The sequence below is a fragment of the Dendrobates tinctorius genome, unplaced genomic scaffold (assembly GCF_039654945.1).
Source record: "Dendrobates tinctorius isolate UK_male_01 unplaced genomic scaffold, ASM3965494v1 ptg000154l, whole genome shotgun sequence".
Lineage (NCBI taxonomy): Eukaryota > Metazoa > Chordata > Amphibia > Anura > Dendrobatidae > Dendrobates > Dendrobates tinctorius.
This window is the reverse complement of record NW_027361821.1, coordinates 1064999-1084659: the sequence shown is the minus strand read 5'-3', so window position 1 is coordinate 1084659 and position 19661 is coordinate 1064999. Positions and strand designations below refer to the sequence as shown.

Sequence of the window (19661 nt, the reverse complement as noted above, 5' to 3'; positions counted from 1 at the left end):
CCCTGATATTTGAAGGGTGCCTTCTCCAAACTGCCATTTTTAGATCTCTCCACAGGTGTTCTATGGGATTCAGGTCTGGACTCATTGCTGGCCACCTTAGAAGTCTCCAGTGCTTTCTCTCAAACCATTTTCTAGTGCTTTTTGAAGTGTGTTTTGCGTCATTGTCCTGCTGGAAGACCCATGACCTCTGAGGGAGACCCAGCTTTCTCACACTGGGCCCTACATTATGCTGCAAAATTTGTTGGTAGTCTTCAGACTTCATAATGCCATGCACACGGTCAAGCAATCCAGTGCCAGAGGCAGCAAAGCAGCCCCAAAACATCAGGGAACCTCCGCCATGTTTGACTGTAGGGACCATGTTTTTTTCTTTGAATGCCTCTTTTTTCTCTTGTAAACTCTATGTTGATGCCTTTGCCCAAAAAGCTCTACTTTTGTCTCATCTGACCAGAGAACATTCTTCCAAAACGTTGTAGGCTTTTTCAGGTAAGTTTTGGCAAACTCCAGCCTGGCTTTTTTATGTCTTGGGGTAAAAAGTGGGGTCTTCCTGGGTTTCCTACCATACAGCCCATTTTCATTCAGATGCTGACGGATAGTATGGGTTGACACTGTTGTACCCTCAGACTGCAGGGCAGCTTGAACTTGTTTGGATGTTAGTCGAGGTTCTTTATCCAACATCCGCACAATCTTGCTTTGAAATCTCTTGTCAATTTTTCTTTTCCATCCACATCTAGGGAGGTTAGCCACAGTGCCATGGGCTTTAAACTTCTTGATGACACTGCGCACGGTAGACACAGGAACATTCAGGTCTTTGGAGATGGACTTGTAGCCTTGAGATTGCTCATGCTTCCTCACAATTTGGTTTCTCAAGTCCTCAGACAGTTCTTTGGTCTTTTCTTTTCTCCATGCTGAATGTGGTACACACAAGGACACAGGACAGAGGTTGAGTCAACTTTAATCCATGTGAACTGGCTGCAAGTGTGATTTAGTTATTGCCAACACCTGTTAGGTGCCACAGGTAAGTTACAGGTGCTGTTAATTACACAAATTAGAGAAGCATCACATGATTTTTCGAACAGTGCCAATACTTTTGTCCACCCTCTTTTTTATGTTTGGTGTGGAATTATATCCAATTTGGCTTTAGGACAATTTTTTTTGTGTTTTTTCATTTAAGACAAATTAAATGAAGATAATAATACCAGAGAATTTGTGTTTGCAATCATTTTCAGGAAGAAACTGAGCATTATCTGACAAAATTGCAGGGGTGTCAATACTGTTGGCCACAACTGTACAGAAGACCTAACAGTGGCTTTTGCTGTTAGCAATGCTAGGATATTTGTCTACTATTATTTAAAATTCACAACTGCAATTTGTGGTTGCTGTGAGCTCTGATAGCCTGCTCTACAATTAATATACAGTACGTATATATCTACGATGGTCTTGGTATTCTTCAATACGCTGTCCAGCTGCTGAAACTGTGCAATGAGTAGTAGAAAGTCGATGCTAATTTAATGCATTCAGTACAGTGATGAGAAATTACAAGTGTCCCATACATGCAATTCAACTTCACTATTTAAAAAAAAAAAAATCTCTTATAATATACAATGACTTTAGTATCTGTGAAAATACCTTGCACCAATGTTTGACTATAATAACATATATAGAGAACATAGCACTCCAAAATCGAAGAAAATCTTGAATTTATTATATACAGACTATCCAGGGCTGTGCATATAAATGTGACGTTTCGGTCATTCAGACCTTTCTCATACATGCACAAGGTGGCAGGAGTAAAAAGAGGTTAATGCTGATGAATAGCGCGTCAGAAATGCAACCATGTCGCTGCAAGTATGGTGTCTGTATATAATAAATTCAAGATTGTCAGTGATTTTGGAGTGCCAGATTCTTCTCTATATATACTACAGGGTAAGACCCTATCTGAGCACCTTCCAAATTTTGGAGCGCCGTACTTTCCTACGCTATATACTGACTATATTAACAAATATACATTGTTATATCACATACCATCAGATCAGGGATCTGTGCAGGGTGGAGACAGTCTAAGGTTAAGGGTCACTTTGTCTCTCTCTGTTGTATATCTGCCTTTAGGGATGTGAGGACTTTAAGTAGTTCCATGTTTCATATGGGGCTTTTTTTGCATTTTTTTCTCTATATACCCTGCATCTTAAATACCCAATATAGTTCCCACTTGGCAAAAGAGAATCCCTATATTTGTACCAGCTGCAGACGGCCGAGACTGTTAATCATGAAGCCTACATTAAAGATTATGCCCACCTTCACAATATTTTTCCATTCTCTAATTGCATATTAAATGAGAAATAAAGCATTGCCTCTATAAGGCTCGATTGCAAATCTCCTTACATTTTGTTTTGACAGCTCTTATGGTGACTATCAATGATAACAAACAATGTAATCCTGCAGTCAGATTCTCATCTATATGTTTACTACCTACGACTTTCCAACCAAATAAAAGATAGCACAAAGTATAGGATAAATAGAAGAAAGTATGAAGCTGCAAGACTGCAAAAATGGAAATGGTTAATTATGTTACATAAAAGATGCTTAATTTTTAATTTTAGACTCACAGGGCCAATAACAAATGTTGTTTTGAACAGTAATTCTTTTCAATGTCTGAATGATTTCCGGTAGCACACTTGTTGCAACTGGTTCCCAAGTTTCTTAGGGTTTGGCATATATTCAAAACATATTCTAAGAAGTGTTCTGTGTGTAGAGACACCTTCCAAAGCTCTAATTACCAAATAAATGGCAGCAATTTTCACCCTGGCTTAGAAGTGTATTGCATGCCTCAAGGCATATCTGTGAACCCTGACCTTTCTCCGGTGCCTCTTTTGATGTACAGACGGCTCGGAGAAAAAAAAAACATTATTACAAGCTGATCACAAAGTTACCTGTAGTTAAATTATTTCTGTATAACCTCCCAATAAAACAATCCTAAGAATGTGAGGAATTTCCAATATAATTTCCCACTGTAAGGTAAAGACTAGAAAGGAGAACCCCTTACTGACACAACAGATCTTCAATGTATGAAGACTCACTTTGAAATTAATTTCAGAAAGGAATTGTTATTACTAATTCCTGGAAAATGGGACTGATCTAAATATAGTGTCCAGCATTACATCCATGCTAGTTTATCTACAGCTCTTATATTTATAATGTAATGATGGCTGGATAAAGGGGCGACATCTCATGATCAACAGATACCTTCCCATCCTCAATCTAACATTACAGATGAAGTAGATCAATATTACTACTTCATTCATTCTTTTTTTCCCCACAAAATAGACCAAGATAAGACTCACATTGAGCCACGATAACTAAGAATGGGAAGTTTCCTTCCAATCATGATAGATCCTTCCATGTGTGGGCACCAGGATTTGCTTTCTTAATAAGTCTTGGTTTAGTTCCATATATATAGCCCAATAGATGAGACCAATGTGGTCCTTGGCAATCATCTGAGCAAAGTTCTGAAACTCTTGTTTGCTGTATATTGTAACACCAATCTCAAGAAATTTCTTCATAATTTCTTCTTTTCCTGACCCTCTGATTTTTCAATGATTTATCCAGCTGACAAACGATCAGATAATACACTTAACCAACTCTATCACATAGACTAGGCAAAGCTCTAGGCTGGATTTAAACTAGTGAACCATTAATTGGAAGGTATTTACTCCCAGGGCAACATCTTTGGGATTTTGGATCTGGTGTATGTTTTCATTAGTATTTAGCCTGTAAAATACAATATTATAAAACAAAACCTGATGTGAAAAAGTGCTAACTATAACCAAGATTTAGCAAATTCTTTTTATAGTACTTGTTCTGGCAACATTTCAAATTAGGAAGAATGTCTGGAATTAAGGGATACCAAATTTGGAGCAATATATCCATAGGTTTACTATCTTTGAGAAAGGTTACATTTTTTTAAATCATTTCTCAGACTCTGATATCTGAACTTGATGCATTTTATGATGTCTTTGTTCAAGTATGTACAACAAGCAAATCCATTTAAGAAGTGCAACTTTCATATAAATAGTAATACATTACAGACCGCCACAGGATGGGTTAAAGGGCAGTTCAGACATGAGAGTGGAATGAACTTGACGTAATACAAACAAAAAATGTTTATTAATGCATTCCACTGCAATACCATCTTCTCTTCTTAGAATGGAATGGCGGAGAAGGCCAGATTGTTCACTTTTCTACCATTTTTAGCTTCCAAGTATTTGGAAAAAGCTGCAAATATGCTAGGGTCAAAACTAAGAGTTTAATTCCACCTAGCATTCAGTCCCAGATTTGGCACATGTTAAGGATTAGGGTCATTCCAGGGTCTGGGAAGAAGCACATTTTGGATTCCTAAAAATGTACATGAGAAAATGCCGTTAAATTTAACAGCCCCTAGGTCTGTTTTTCAGCCCAGAAATATCGGTTTACTTGCAGACAAACTTTAAGGGGTGTCTGGTTGAGAAAACACATTTTAAAATACCCTATTTGGGAATTCTCAATAAGTAGGGGCAGTCTGCCAACAAGACAACTTTTGATCAACTTCTCATTGGGTTATCTTTTTTAACAAAAAATGAATAGTCTAGAGTCGACAACCATTTTATATTTAACTTGCAGTTATATGGTATTAGTGATTAGTATCAAAGCAAAACAAATAACTAAAAAATGCATATTCCACATTATTGAAACCATTCATGCCCAATTGTCTAAGAATTCAAATTTCAAACAATTGAAACTTGAATTACTAACTCCAAGAGTTCCTATGTAGTAGTAATAATAATAATAATAATAATTTTATTTATATAATGCCAACATATTCCGCAGTACTTTACAAGCAAGCGTGTAGAGACTATAGAGGCAATACAAAGTAACACATAGTTCAACAGTTACAGAAAGAGTGAGGGTCCTGCTTGCAGTCCTATAATCTATAAGGAAATGGGGGGACTCAATAAGTAAAAAGTTATTATCATGTATGGTCCAGCCATTATTATAATAAATAGGGCGTTTCAAATAAGCTGCATGACCTGTCATGAGTATCTGTGTGAGTACAGTTACCAAGTGCTTTGGGTGTATGAAGGATGTGGATACAGATGACTAGGAGGGACCAGATTCTGAGTTAAATTTAGAAAGAGGGAATTTAGTGAAGTGAAGTGATAGGCCTGTCTAAAGAGATGTGTTTTTTTTTAACGCACGCTTAAAAATGCATTACAGAAAACTGATACAGCACAAGAGAAGTCTTGGAGACGGAGGTGCAAGGTTCGGATTATGGAAGAAGTTAGTTTTAGACTAATCACAGAACAGAAAGCACAGGTAGAATGATAGACAAAGATGAGGGAGAATATGTATGGTGGTGCAGAACTGTAGAAAACTTTGTGGGTGAGAAAATGAAGTTTGTATTGCATTCTGTAGCAAATGGGCAACCAGTGCAATGACTGGCATGAGGTGGAGACATCGGTGTAGCAGCTGGACAGAAATACGACCTTAGCTGCCGCATTCAGGACGGATTGGAGAGGAGAAAGTTTGGCTAGAGGGAGACCAATCAGTAGAGAGTTCATGTAGTCCAGTAGTATATATTTATAGTTTATAAGAAAGACAGCAGGAAAGTATATATGCCGGTGTATATGTGTGTATGTATATATATATATATATATATATATATATACAGTGCCTACAAGTAGTATTCAACCCCCTGCAGATTTAGCAGGTTTGATACGATGCAAATAAGTTAGAGCCTTCAAACTTCACACAGGAGCAGGATTTATTAACAGATGCATAAATCTTACAAACCAAAAAGTTATGTTGCTCAGTTAAATTTTAATAAATTTTAAACATACAAGTGTGGGTCAATTATTATTCAACCCCTAGGTTTAATATTTTGTGGAATAACCCTTGTTTGCAATTACAGCTAATAATCGTCTTTTATAAGACCTGATCAGGCCGGCACAGGTCTCTGGAGTTATCTTAGCCCACTCCTCCATGCAGATCTTCTCCAAGTTATCTAGGTTCTTTGGGTGTCTCATGTGGACTTTAATCTTGAGCTCCTTCCACAAGTTTTCAATTGGGTTAAGGTCAGGAGACTGACTAGGCCACTCCAACACCTTGATTTTTTGCCTCTTGAACCAGGCCTTGGTTTTCTTGGCTGTGTGCTTTGGGTCATTGTCTTGTTGGAAGATGAAATGACGACCCATCTTAAGATCCTTGATGGAGGAGCGGAGGTTCTTGGCCAAAATCTCCAGGTAGGCCGTGCTATCCATCTTCCCATGGATGCGGACCAGATGGCCAGGCCCCTTGGCTGAGAAACAGCCCCACAGCATGATGCTGCCACCACCATGCTTGACTGTAGGGATGGTATTCTTGGGGTCATATGCAGTGCCATCCAGTCTCCAAACGTCACGTGTGTGGTTGGCACCAAAGATCTCGATCTTGGTCTCATCAGACCAGAGAACCTTGAACCAGTCTGTCTCAGAGTCCTCCAAGTGATCATGAGCAAACTGTAGACGAGCCTTGACATGACGCTTTGAAAGTAAAGGTACCTTACGGGCTCGTCTGGAACGGAGACCATTGCGGTGGAGTACGTTACTTATGGTATTGACTGAAACCAATGTCCCCACTGCCATGAGATCTTCCCGGAGCTCCTTCCTTGTTGTCCTTGGGTTAGCCTTGACTCTTCGGACAAGCCTGGCCTCGGCACGGGAGGAAACTTTCAAAGGCTGTCCAGGCCGTGGAAGGCTAACAGTAGTTCCATAAGCCTTCCACTTCCGGATGATGCTCCCAACAGTGGAGACAGGTAGGCCCAACTCCTTGGAAAGGGTTTTGTACCCCTTGCCAGCCTTGTGACCCTCCACGATCTTGTCTCTGATGGCCTTGGAATGCTCCTTTGTCTTTCCCATGTTGACCATGTATGAGTGCTGTTCACAAGTTTGGGGAGGGTCTTAAATAGTCAGAAAAGGCTGGAAAAAGAGATAATTAATCCAAACATGTGAAGCTCATTGTTCTTTGTGCCTGAAATATTTCTTAATACTTTAGGGGAACCAAACAGAATTTTGGTGGTTTGAGGGGTTGAATAATAAATGACCCTCTGAATAAACTTTTCACAATTTAAAAAAAAATTAAACAAAGAAATAACATTCTTTTTTGCTGCAGTGCATTTCACACTTCCAGGCTGATCTACAGTCCAAATGTCACAATGCCAAGTTAATTCCGAATGTGTAAACCTGCTAAATCTGCAGGGGGTTGAATACTACTTGTAGGCACTGTATATATATATATATATATATATGTGTGTGTGTGTCTGTGTCTATAGTAGCAGGGGCATAGATTAATAATGCCTCCATCACACTTTCTCTGTTGACAAACTTCATTTTCAATCGTTTCTTAGCCAACCAACGCTACATATCGACCTTTCATGGCTTGCATTACTGTACAGGCTGTAACCAATACTTATTTGCATTTGTTTTGACAAACCTCTAGAGAGATAAAAATCCAAAGAAAATTGCACAAATGTACCACAGTGGCATTTCATTTATTATTTCTGTAGTATCACAGAGTTTAGTCATTTAAGACAATGAGTGAAAAGTTACACTTCCTGCACAAACGTCTTCATTGAATTGTGTTGTTTTCTTAATAGGTAGCATGTTAATCGGTAGCATGTTAATCGGAAGCCTTTCCCCCTGATAACCATCAGCTGGCTTCAGGTTTTACCTCAACTTCTGCTTATTCCTAAACTTGTTGCCAAAACATTAATCCCCATGCTCCTTCTTCCTTCTCACATCCCCATTTATGGACATAGACTTGATTATGATATATTATTACAGGATTTCCCCCATTGAAGTGGGTGTATTCCTCTTACAATTAACAAGGTCAGCGACATTGCAAAGCATTCCTTCAGTTCATAGTAATTTACTACAAACCAAAATGCCTGGAGTGTCCCCATCCCTAAATTACCTTTTGTGCTCCGTGCAGGAAGTTCCTAAGAAAAAAACATTAATTTCTTAATGTTTTGATATGGTCGGTACTATGCTATTAATCACACGTACAGAAAGAGACAAGGTAACACTCAAGTAATTGAAGTTAATGAATTTGTAAAATTATATATGGATACAACCATTACTTGTCAAAGATTTATGACATGTCCCACCCTGTCCATTTGATTATAGCCATATTCAGTCAACCATGTGTATTTTTGCTTGTAATATACAGGAAAGATGTATATCTTTGTACCGTGTTAGCCAGTAGATAGAAAAATATTCAGGATTGAGGACTCTCAATCCTGAATATTTTGCTTGTAATATAGGATTCAACACAGAACATTATTGTTCTCCAATGTTGGAGCGTGCTGCATTTTTTTGTGTGGTCTCTATTCAGACTCTGTGTGGTAGAAGAAGTTCCCCGACTACTTCCTAGAACACCATGTGTGACCCAGTTGATGAAATAATCACTATATCATCTGCGGTGGGGTGGAAGAATTTACTCTAAAGTTAATGGCACGTAGAAACTATTAAACAAACAGAAGTGTTAATAGCCCATAAATCATGAGAGTAATAATTGCTTCACTTGCTACCTTACCCAGAACTTCAGTATATCTTCTACTTGACATTGCAGATGCAAATGTGGGAACCTCCAACAGTATACCGGTAATTATTGCTTTACTGATAACTTTAGTCCTAGACTAGCTATACAGATCAGCTGTAAAGGTAAAGCCCCCGTCACACATAGCAATCTCGCTAGTGAGATCGCTGCCGAGTCACAAGTTTTGTGAGGCAACAGCGATCTCACCAGCGAGATCGCTGTGTGTGACACCTATCAGTGACTGGCCCCTCTGCCAGGTATCGCTGATCGTTGTGGAAAGCCCTCAACATTTTTTTGATCGTTGGTCTCCCGCTGGCCAGCACGCATCGCTGCGTGTGGCAGGCTGGAGACCAGCGATCAGCGAGATGGAGCTGGTAACCAAGGTAAACAGAGGGTTTCTAAGCGCCGCACGCCGTTTAGAAACCTGCTGTTTACCTTGGTTACCAGCTCCCTGCACCAGCGAGCTGGTATCTAAGGTACACAGCGACGCGTGCGCTCGTCGTTGCTGGTGCTGATCGCTGGTGAAGCTGCCTGTTTGGCAGCTCACCAGCAATCATGTAGCGACACACCAGCAATCCTGACAAGTTCATATCATTTTCAGGATCGCTGGTTAGTCGCTATGTGTGACGGGGCCTTAATAGAGACCTATCAATCTTTGCGGGAATAGATAGATAGATAAAAGATAGATAGATAGATAATAGATAGATAGATACTCTTACATATTGTATCGGACAGCGCACATTCCTTTACGAGTGAGTAATGTTAAATGAGATTTCAGGGCAGAGGAACAAGTGACTTAACACTTTCCTTCTGGAACTAGCTATTTAGAGAATTTTCAGGGCCAAATCCTGTAAAACGAAGGTTATGCTGGTTCAGAGTTCAGATTGAACTGTGGGAATTTAAAGTCTAGACTTAACAGACTATGTATGGTCACCTTTTGCATCACTCAATGTTATTCTTTTTTTTTTTTTACCAAAACAGTTTCTTTTCTTTGTGATTGTATAGGATAGAGATAAGTTGTGAAGTTTGGAAAGAATACTTTTGTATTGATGACTATTGATGAGTATTTAAAAGTAGGGGGGGGGTAAAGAAACAGTTGGTTTAAATGGGTTCCAGGGCTTTAATTGTGCATTATACGAAGGCTAGGACGGACACACATTTATTCACGTATATGTGAATGACCCTGCCATCTTATTGCCTTTTTTTTTGTAGTCAAGCCTTCCATCTACGAAAAAGAGACAGACTTTTACAGGGTAGAACCAGTTCTACTTGGAGAGTCTCAACGCTTCCAGTGTACGGTTTATGGCAATCCTCCTCCCACAATCACCTGGGAATGGCAGCCATGTCTGAGGACAAGCAGAAGGTAAGCAATGTATCCCTACAGGGCTTTTACAAATATTCCATAAAAATGGCGAATGTTAGAAAGAAATTCCAATCTGGATACATTAGGCTAAATGTCTTTGTACAAACAAAAATCGTTTCCCCTCATTTCCTTTTTCATGCAGCTTGCAATCAAAAAACCCAGGGGAAAATTTTTTTTTTCCAAACTTGATTATATGTAATGTGTACATAGTGGAATGAACTATTAGTCTTTGTTTTACAACAAGCGGGTCATGATCTGGACATTTTCAATAAACCTACTGTGCGATTTACATTCCATGCATTGAATGCAGAGCTGAAGATCTGCGTACCTTTCCTATCATAAGGGTTCCTATACAAGAAATTGATCACAATGTGTCTGCCTTTCTTTGACCAAAAATGATCAGCTTTAATCTGTGGAAAACCAGATAATAAATGTTTCATTTCCCTGGAGGACACCATATATGCTGTGATCATTCATCTCAGCAGGTTATCTGTACAATGCAGGACCGGACAAGTTCTCCAAAGCGAGAAATGCTCTTTATAACATCATGTCTCCACTCTATCCAAGAGAGGAACAAAGGACCCCCTTTATTCATTCAGTGTTCCCTACTAGGACATATAGAAATGGATTTTTTATTCTGGGCAATCCCATTAATTTCATGTTCATAAATAATATCTGATGGCCTTTCCATTAATACATTTACTGTGATTGATGTGCCTATATTCTATTGGTATCACAATAAACTTTACACAAGGACAGAGGGTGTGCGTTTGTATCCATTGTCACATTTTTACATAGTAAGTATATGATTGTGATTACAGCAGCCTTATCTTTTGCTCACAGAAATCCTACTAAGACCTCTAAGTGATATGACGCATGGCTTTATTTCCTCCTCTTGCCAGGTTTCCTCTTCTTCTCACCCGTCTCTTTTCAGACTCAGAAGGAGAATCAGCTTGAGCCTATTGTTCTTTACAACCAAATGCTGATTTAGCTTGCTTCCTCTTAAATCCCTGTCTTCTACTTTACTTACTCCAAAGGTCGGACCAGTTATTGGGTCTTTCTTTTCCGATTTCAATTCGACTGAAGAGTCTTCTGATTGTTTCAAAGACTAATGAAATTTTCAAAGGATCTAGATGAGTAGTTGTCTCATACATCTGATGGTTTCTTATTTCCAGGAAAGTCATGACATGACAACTCTAAGTGTATTGTCTGTCGGACATTAATAGATCATAGACATGCTGGAAAGAGGGACACTTCCTTAAGAAAGTAAATAGCTGATTGTAGAAATACTCTTTAAAAGATCTAAGACGTAGACGATCCTTCTAATTTTAGACCATTCAACATAAATGTTAAAATAGGATGTGCAATGTTAAGCCCCCGTTACACACTGCGATATTGCTAGCAATATCGCTGTAAAGTCACCGATTTTGTGACGTTACAGCGATATTGCTAGCGATATCGCTGCATGTGATACTTACCTCTGACCGGCTCCCCCGCTGGTTATCGCGGGAGGATGCAGGATCGCCGCGTCTGACAGGTAAGAAGCGATCCCCGTCCCCAGCGATGTCGCTGGTGAGATCTGCCTGTGTGGCAGCTCACTAGCGACCACCTAGCGATGCACCAGCGATCCTGACCGCGTCATATCGCTGGTCAGGATCGCTGGTGCATCGCTAGGTGTAACGGTACCCTTACAAAGCAAGCAAAGATAGGCACAGCTATTTTGTTTGTATTTACTGACAGCAATCAATCGTAAAGGTGTTAAACAAGACCTTTGATTCTGTGTTTTAATTATTACCCCATCCATATCAGTAACTGTAGCAATAGAACTTATAGTTTATTGTTGTTTTTTGTTAGATGTAAAGAGGATGCTAGAGAGAAAAGGATTTCTATTTTATCTGATCGAGTTGACAAAAATGACAATCAAACAAGGCCACTTATTGAAAAAATTCAAGCAACACCTGAAGAAAAAAATAAGGTAAGTTTAGGTTTTTCCGAACCAGCAAAGTTCTTAAGATGCGACTAGCATCTCGTTTTACTGAAATTGGCCAAGAAAGGTGTTAAAGTACATGTAAAATTCTAGTGATGACTAGCAATGTGCTATGTGACTCACAGATGTGATATCCTGTCATATCTTGTACTCTTCCTTAAATTGAACCTGACAGCAGCATGTATTTCTCCAAAGTATTAGGCCCAGATCACACATGTGAGAAACTTGGACAAGTCTCGCATGTTAATACCCATCACTGCTGCCGGCACTCGGATCAGAGCGTGCGGCCACATAGCAATACATGCAGCCGCATGCTCCAATCCGAGTGCCGGCGGCAGTGCTGGGTAATAACATGCGAGACTTGGGCGAGTTTCTCGCATGTGTGATCCTGGCCTTAGGAGCACTTTATCAGCATCCAAATACCGTTTTCAATTGTTTGCAGTTTCAGGATGTTTTAAGTGAATGATTAATGTGTACATGTTGGCACCCAGACTAGTCCAGGATCACTGACAATCATTCCATCAGCGCTGCTATCACTCCCACAGCAGCGTGATTGACATTCAATTGTGCAGGAAGAGCAGGGAGATTGAGAACAAGAAGTCCCTCTTCTTCTCCTCCCTGCTTTTCCTGCACACACCGGGATGTCAGTCTTGTTGTCAAACTCCATATAAGCAGTTGATTGATGAGAAAGAACCACTGTATATCACTATTTTCACTAAGCATTATATAATACTGTGTATACAGAATACTGTGGAAACAATGTGTTTCAAGTGGAAAACTACTGTAGCATGTGGAAAACCTGTCACTGGTGGAGTGCTCATATTTTGTGATTAAAAAGATTTTTAGAACATTCATAAACTGTGCAAAATTATTGAAAAACAATGCTGGGCTATCAGTGGCACCCTAGCCAGACTACACTTCATTTACAAATAGTGAAGAGCGAAGGTGCTCAGATAAGGTGTTATCCGAGCATGTTCGGGTGCTAACCGAGTGCCTTCGTTCTCGAAAAATGTTTGAGTCCTCACGCCTACATGTCTCTCGGCTGTTCGACAGCCAAAACACATGCAGGGATTACCTGTTTGTTAAGCAATCCCTGCATGTGTTGCTACTGTCGAACAGGCTTGAGACATGCAGCCACTGGGACTCGGACATATTCGAGCATGCCAAAGTCACTTGGTTAGCACATGACCATGCTCAGATAACACCTTATCCATTCGCTCATCATTATTTACAAACAATCTATTTTCTTTATTGCTGTAAATAGTTAACGAATACAAAAAAGAAATAACTTTTTGGGACATTAGAGCTATTCTTCTGATAAGGTACATACCTTGTGGACTGTAAGCCTTCGCGGGTAGGGTTCTTAGTCCCATTGTACCTGTCTGTCACTTAGTGTCTAGTTAAACTTGTTTGGTACCTTGCTTTGTATTGGCAAATGATTGTTACGTACTTTATGTACGGGGTGCTGGCAGATCACTATAAAATAAATAATAATCATGCCTTGCAGGGAAATGCTGATTCCTTCAAAACACTCAGATTCTCTATCATTTTTTATAGTTATTTTCAGAAAATTTGTCACTTCTCCTGACATGTCAGAGAATCCTAATACAAATGTGACGCAAACTTGTCCTTACTGAGGAAGGGGAGGCAGTGGCACAGCGTGGAGGTCCCCTGCATGATCTTATGGTTAAAGGGAACCTCCCTTGCCTCTACCACTCTCTCACATACTCCAGGAGAGTTAGACTCCCCATATTATAACAAGTCATAACTCTGTGTTGTATAATTCCTCCTGTCATTCTTCCTAGAAATATATGTATAAATTGACAGGTTGGTGTTACCGGTTGGCGGTATGTTTCTGCATTGTCTGACCCTGGGAGCACTGATTAGACAGTGTCAGTGTGTAGGCACACACCTACAACTGGTAATACCAAGCTGTCAACTTATTTTTAAGCATCTAATGGGGAAACATAAGAATAGGACAACTCAGAGCTGCAAGGAAAGAAGCTACAGCATAGTTTTCCATGATGATTCCTAGTATTTACTGACTAGACAGCTGAAAGATCCTCTTTAAGAGTTACTGGGAAACATTAATGACTGCCTATGACACTAGAGAGCAATCTAAACAACTTTAAAATGATAAGAATATGCTTCGGCAGTCTGCAGAGGATGGACATTCTTGTTTGTTTTTGGTCTCTAACATCTGTTTTATGGAATGTAACATGGGTGGCACTCCATTTTTTTAATGATAATAATATATAATTTGAAGTCTTGGCCAAATTTATCTTATTTCAGTGTTTCAGTCTGTCTTCTTTTCTGTATCTTTATAGTGTGTTGTTTTTTTTCTTATTCTGGCATGTCTTTAAGTAATATTGCATTACCATGATATTTCTATATTTCTGCATGTTGCGGAAGGTAACTATCTAACTCATAACCAGCTAAAACTACACCTGCAGGTCATTCAAAGATCCTTATTTAAAATATATAAGGAAGCAGAATTCCATCATGGAACAGATACCAAGCACATCATTTATGGTTTAAATAGGGAAGGTACCTCTGGTCTTCTTAGGTAGTTGGGAACCTTCCTTTTTAAAGCTAGTATTATGCTCTGTCTATAGTCTTAAATGAGTATTCTCAGACTTGAAAGTCTTTCCCTGTCCATGAGAAAAGGGGATAACTTCTCTATTTTTAGGAGTCTGACCACTGGGGCTTCAACCAATCCTGAGAACGGGGGCTTTGAAAAACCCTGGCTGAATGGAGTGTAAGGTGCCCGAGTGAGGTAGTCATGTGCGAGCTCTTGCTTTTGCATGCTCTTGAACCTTCAAAACAAATTGTGTTCCCGTCCCAGTGTGCTGCTGTGTGTGGGGTGCATCACTCTTACTTGTGGTCCATAGGCCTCCACTGGCTCCAGGTTTTCATCTTCCAGAACCTTTGCAGCAAACAAACTAGGGGACACTGAATTTGTTAAAACTGTTGAACTTTTACTTGGCAGCTTACGGTCATTGCAATCAGGCATATAGGATAGGGTCCAATGGGTTAAAATCTTTCCCACAGGTACTGGACTTAGCTTCAGCCATAGTTCTCAGCATCGATAGAACATCCCTCTTGCTAACTCCTCTAGCACTAGGAATTCTTCTCTACCACTAGCAGTGCACCTGGATTCCACCACCTTCCGCATCTGTGGGTTTGAGTCCATCTTTCCTTGCAGCTCCGTAGGCTTAATATGCCCAAGGGCCCCGACGTCCATCTTGAGGTTCCCCGGCCGACAGACTGACTTGCATGGAAGGGTTTTTTGGCAATCCACTGCCCCGAGTAATAGGCGCATGCTGTCCCTAGCTGTCTATTGCCTTTAACTGATGCTGTCACTTCATCACTCTTTCTCCAGTTGCCCTTGACTCTTCCTGAACTTGTCAATAATTCTATTTCCTCCTCCCTAATCTAGGCCGGCTATTACTGTAAACCCTATCTAGGCTAGACTGCAGCACCAGAGGGTTTTAAGCTCAGATAACATGCATCAACATAAAATACATAAATAGGAGAAAGATACTAGCTGCAAATAGAACAACATGCCACCAAAGTTGTCAAAAAAACTTTTTTAGCAATAAAATACATTTAACCACATTTAACCATTTGGGGTGTCAAGGAGTAGAACCTCACCTCCACCACTCCTACATGACCGGTGGTTAATCATACACACCACCTCTTCAACCATTCTAATGGACGTGCCGACTATCAGCAATCTTCAGCACTCTCATTAAAATTAAAGGAGCAGAATTGCACATGATTGACTACCGCTCCACTTAGCCAGGGCTCTTCAGAGCCCCAATTTCAGGATTGTTAGGTGCCACATCGATCAAACTCCCAGCGATCAAATGTAAAACTTGAGAATACCGCCTTTAAAATTGCAAGTTGATGATTGGCAACATAAAAGTTCTTAGAAATGTACATTCCAAATTACAGCCCATGTATACATTCTCAGTGACCCAGCAAACTCTCATTTACAGACTTAAAAATTGATTGGCAGCACATTCCCACATGTAAACAGAGATATAATGCTGACAATAATTCCAACTGTATGGATTTGAACAATTGTTGTAATACTTGTTCATCCCCATATACACAGTGCTAATACAGGTGCATGTTACAAAATTAGAATATCATCAAAATGTAATTTATTTCAATTCTTCAATACAAAAAGTGAAATTCATATATTAGATAGAATAATTTCAAACAGAGTGATCTATTTCACGTGTTTATTTCTGTTAATGTTGATGATTATGGCTTCAGCCAATGAAAACCCAAAAGTCATTATCTCAGTAAATAAGAATACATTATAACACCAGCTTGAAAAATGATTTTAAAATCCAATATGTTGTCCTACTGAAATGTATGTTCAGTAAATGCACTCAGTACTTGGTCGGGGTTCCTTTTGCGTCAATTACTGCATCAATGCGGCGTGGCATGGAGGCGATCAGCCTGTGGCACTGTTGAGGTGTTATGGAAGCCCAGGTTGCTTTGCTAGCAGCCTTCAGCTCGTCTGCATTGTGGGTTCTGGAGTCTCTCATCTTCCTCTTGACAATACCCTATAGATTCTCTATGGGGGTAAGGTCAGACGAGTTTGCTGGCCAATCAAGCACAGTGATACTGCTGTTTTTTAAACCAGATATTGGTACTTTTAGCAGTGTGGACAGGTGCCAAGTCCAGCTGGAGAATTAAATTTCCATCTCGAAAAAGCTTGTCGGCAGAGGGAAGCATGAAGTGCTCCAAAATTTCCTGGTAGATGTCCGCGCTGACTTTGCTCTTGATAAAACACAGTGTACCTATACCAGCAGATGACATAGATCCCCAAACCATCATTGATTGTGGAAACTTCACACTAGACCTTAAACAGATTGGATTGTCTGTCCCTCCACTCTTCCTCCAGACTCTGGGACCTTGATTTCCAAGACCTAGTGTGAAGTATCCACAATCAATGGTGGTTTCGGGAGTCATGTCATCTGCTGGTGTATGTCCACTTTGTTTTATCAAGAACAAAGTCAGTGTGGCCATCAACCAGGAAATTTTAGAGCACTTCATGCTTCCCTCTGCCGAAAAACTTATTGGAGATGGAAATTTCATACTCTCGAAGGAATTAGTACCTGTCCACACTGCCAAAAGTACCAATAACTTGTTTAAAAACAACAGTATCACAGTGCTTGATTGGCTAGCAAACTCGTCTGACCTTAACCCCATAGAGAATCTATGGGGTATTGTCAAGAGGAAGATGAAAGACACCAGACCCAACAATGCAGATGAGCAGAGGTTGCTATCAAAGCAATCTGGGCTTCCATAACACCTCAGCAGTGCCACAGGCTGATCGCCTGCATGCCACACTGCATTGATGTAGTAATTGATGCAAAAGGAGCCCCGACCAAGTATTGAGAGCATTTACTGAACATACATTTCAGTAGGCCAACATTTCTGATTTTAAAATCATTTTACAAGCTGGTGTTATAAAGTATTCTAATTTACTGAGATAATGACTTTGGGTTTTCATTGGCTGTAAGCCATAATCATCAATATTAACAGAAGTAAACACTTGAAATAGATCACTCTGGTTGTAATGACTCTATATAATACATGAGTTTCACTTTTTGTGTTGAAGAACTGAAATAAATTAACTTTTTGATGATATTCTAATTTTGTGAGATGCACCTGTAGTTGCTTATGTAAATACAGCTAAACATGCACTGTTCAACCTGTTACATTTTGCTGTGCTTGTTTCGTAATAAAAATTGTGAAAGCCTCTAACCTACTAACTTCGTCGTCATCTAGGCTAGCTGCTATACAATCTACCTTCCTACGGGGCATTCCATTGGTAATAAATCATGATAAGAATATGGTGTTCAAGTCACCACCTTGCTTAAAACACCTCCCTTCCCTGTTTATATGGGTAGAATTTCATGAAAAAATCTGGAAAATTCTGAGCATATGCAAAGGAAAAGATTTCACAGCGGAGGACCAGCTGTGTAGATATCTGTATAATAGGATGCCTGGTTTACATTCAATGTCTTGTAAAAAGAGAAATTGAATATTAGTTGAAATCATTTAAACATTTTAACCTCCAATTGGGATCAATTTACCATTTAAAGGGGTTGTCCACTAACTAGACAACCCGTTTTTAAATAAAGCAGTGTCCCTTTTAAAAGAAAAGTAATATATTCTCACCTCCTGTACCTGCATTCTTCATTCATCACATGAGCCCTTCAGCCAATCAGACACTGCTACTAGGTTGCTGCGCTCTCACTACTTCCATACTACAGCCCATTGTTGACCTCTGATTGGCTGCAGCGCTCACATGTCATAACAATGCCATACAATTCCTGGGAGACCTGACACTGACATCACTGGAGCATCGTGAAAAAAAAAAACAGACAATGTGATTTTCTGGATTTTTTTTTCTCAGTTTGTCTCCCATAGTTGAGGTCTACCTATGATGTAAATTACAGACGCCTCTCATCTTTTTAAGTGGTGGAACTTGCACTATTGCTGACTGACTAAATACTTTTTTGCCCCACTGTATATGTATGATATTTATGTGTTGATATATATTATTGGTACTATGGATGCCATAGTTTTGTGATTTTATCATGTTTTTATTGTGTATAAGTCTTTTGTATCAATAAAAATTACTTATTTCAGTCTTAATTATAATTGGTGCAGTGTGCGCTTTTTTGCAGTGGTGCTTTCTCTCCTTTTTTTTTTTCCCCCTATTGTTATTATTCCACTGCTGCGGCACCTGGCCATATCATTGATGTTGCTATTGTGCACAGCTGAGTGCGCCCATAATTGCAGCTTGTATTTTCCATATACTGACTGTGACATGCCCATCTATGTCCGGCCTAGGGTGTACAGGAGCTGTGAATGCCACCTATTGTACCCTGAAGATGGGCCATGCTTTCACTTATTTATAAGTGTCATTCATTGCCTGTCGGTGCCTGGCCAGTCAGCGGTGTTTTATGTTTTGCAGGTTGTGAGCACTCTGACGACCTCTCCTAATAGCAACCAGTCTGGAATTTTCTTCTGCATGGCATCTAACAATGCAGGAACAGATGAAAGAAAGATGTATTTCATGCTATCAGGTGATCATTTTTGTCATTCTTTTGGTAGCACATTATGTTATTTATAAAGGTGTTTTTAGGCATTCTTCTCTAGACTGAATATTCATAAACATTGGCTTTCCCAGTACAAGTTTTCTAAAAAATAAAAAAAAGAAAGAAAAGAGAACCTACAGTGCTCATGTTAGTGCATGTAAACAAGACAGTGATGCTCATGTCAATACATGGGAGCCCCCTATCACTGTCTGTGCAGTGTTGAAGAGTACCCCTGTGGCATCCATGACACATACAGCAGTGAGATCATCTTTTCTGTGTCACAGTTTTATCATGACATATAATCTTGGAAAATAATAAGATCGTACTAATGACAAAAGTCTCATGTAACCTGAGGTGGAAACCAAATCTAGACTTAAAGGGGTTTTCATACATTGGATATAAGGCTTTGTCTTTGTCCTTTTCTTTGGATTAGCTGTAAATGATCTTGATTTTGGCAGACTAATGGGATACACTCACGGTAGACACATGTTGATAGCTTTAGTGCCATTCTTGTGGAATAATGTAATGGAAAAAATGGGCAAAGCAGAGAGGGGACAGTAACAGCTCTTCATAAGTT

General features: G+C 39.6%; 1 protein-coding gene across 1 annotated transcript in view; it reads left to right on the top strand.

Annotated features, from left to right (window-relative positions):
* LOC141050884 (vascular endothelial growth factor receptor kdr-like) overlaps positions 1-19661 on the top strand; it is a 261295-nt gene that overhangs the window by 141696 nt on the left and 99938 nt on the right. Inside the window, exons 10-12 of the mRNA XM_073547555.1 lie at positions 9817-9967; positions 11822-11942; positions 18961-19072. Of these exons, the coding sequence (XP_073403656.1) occupies positions 9817-9967; positions 11822-11942; positions 18961-19072 (384 nt within the window). The remainder of the gene's footprint in view (positions 1-9816; positions 9968-11821; positions 11943-18960; positions 19073-19661) is intronic.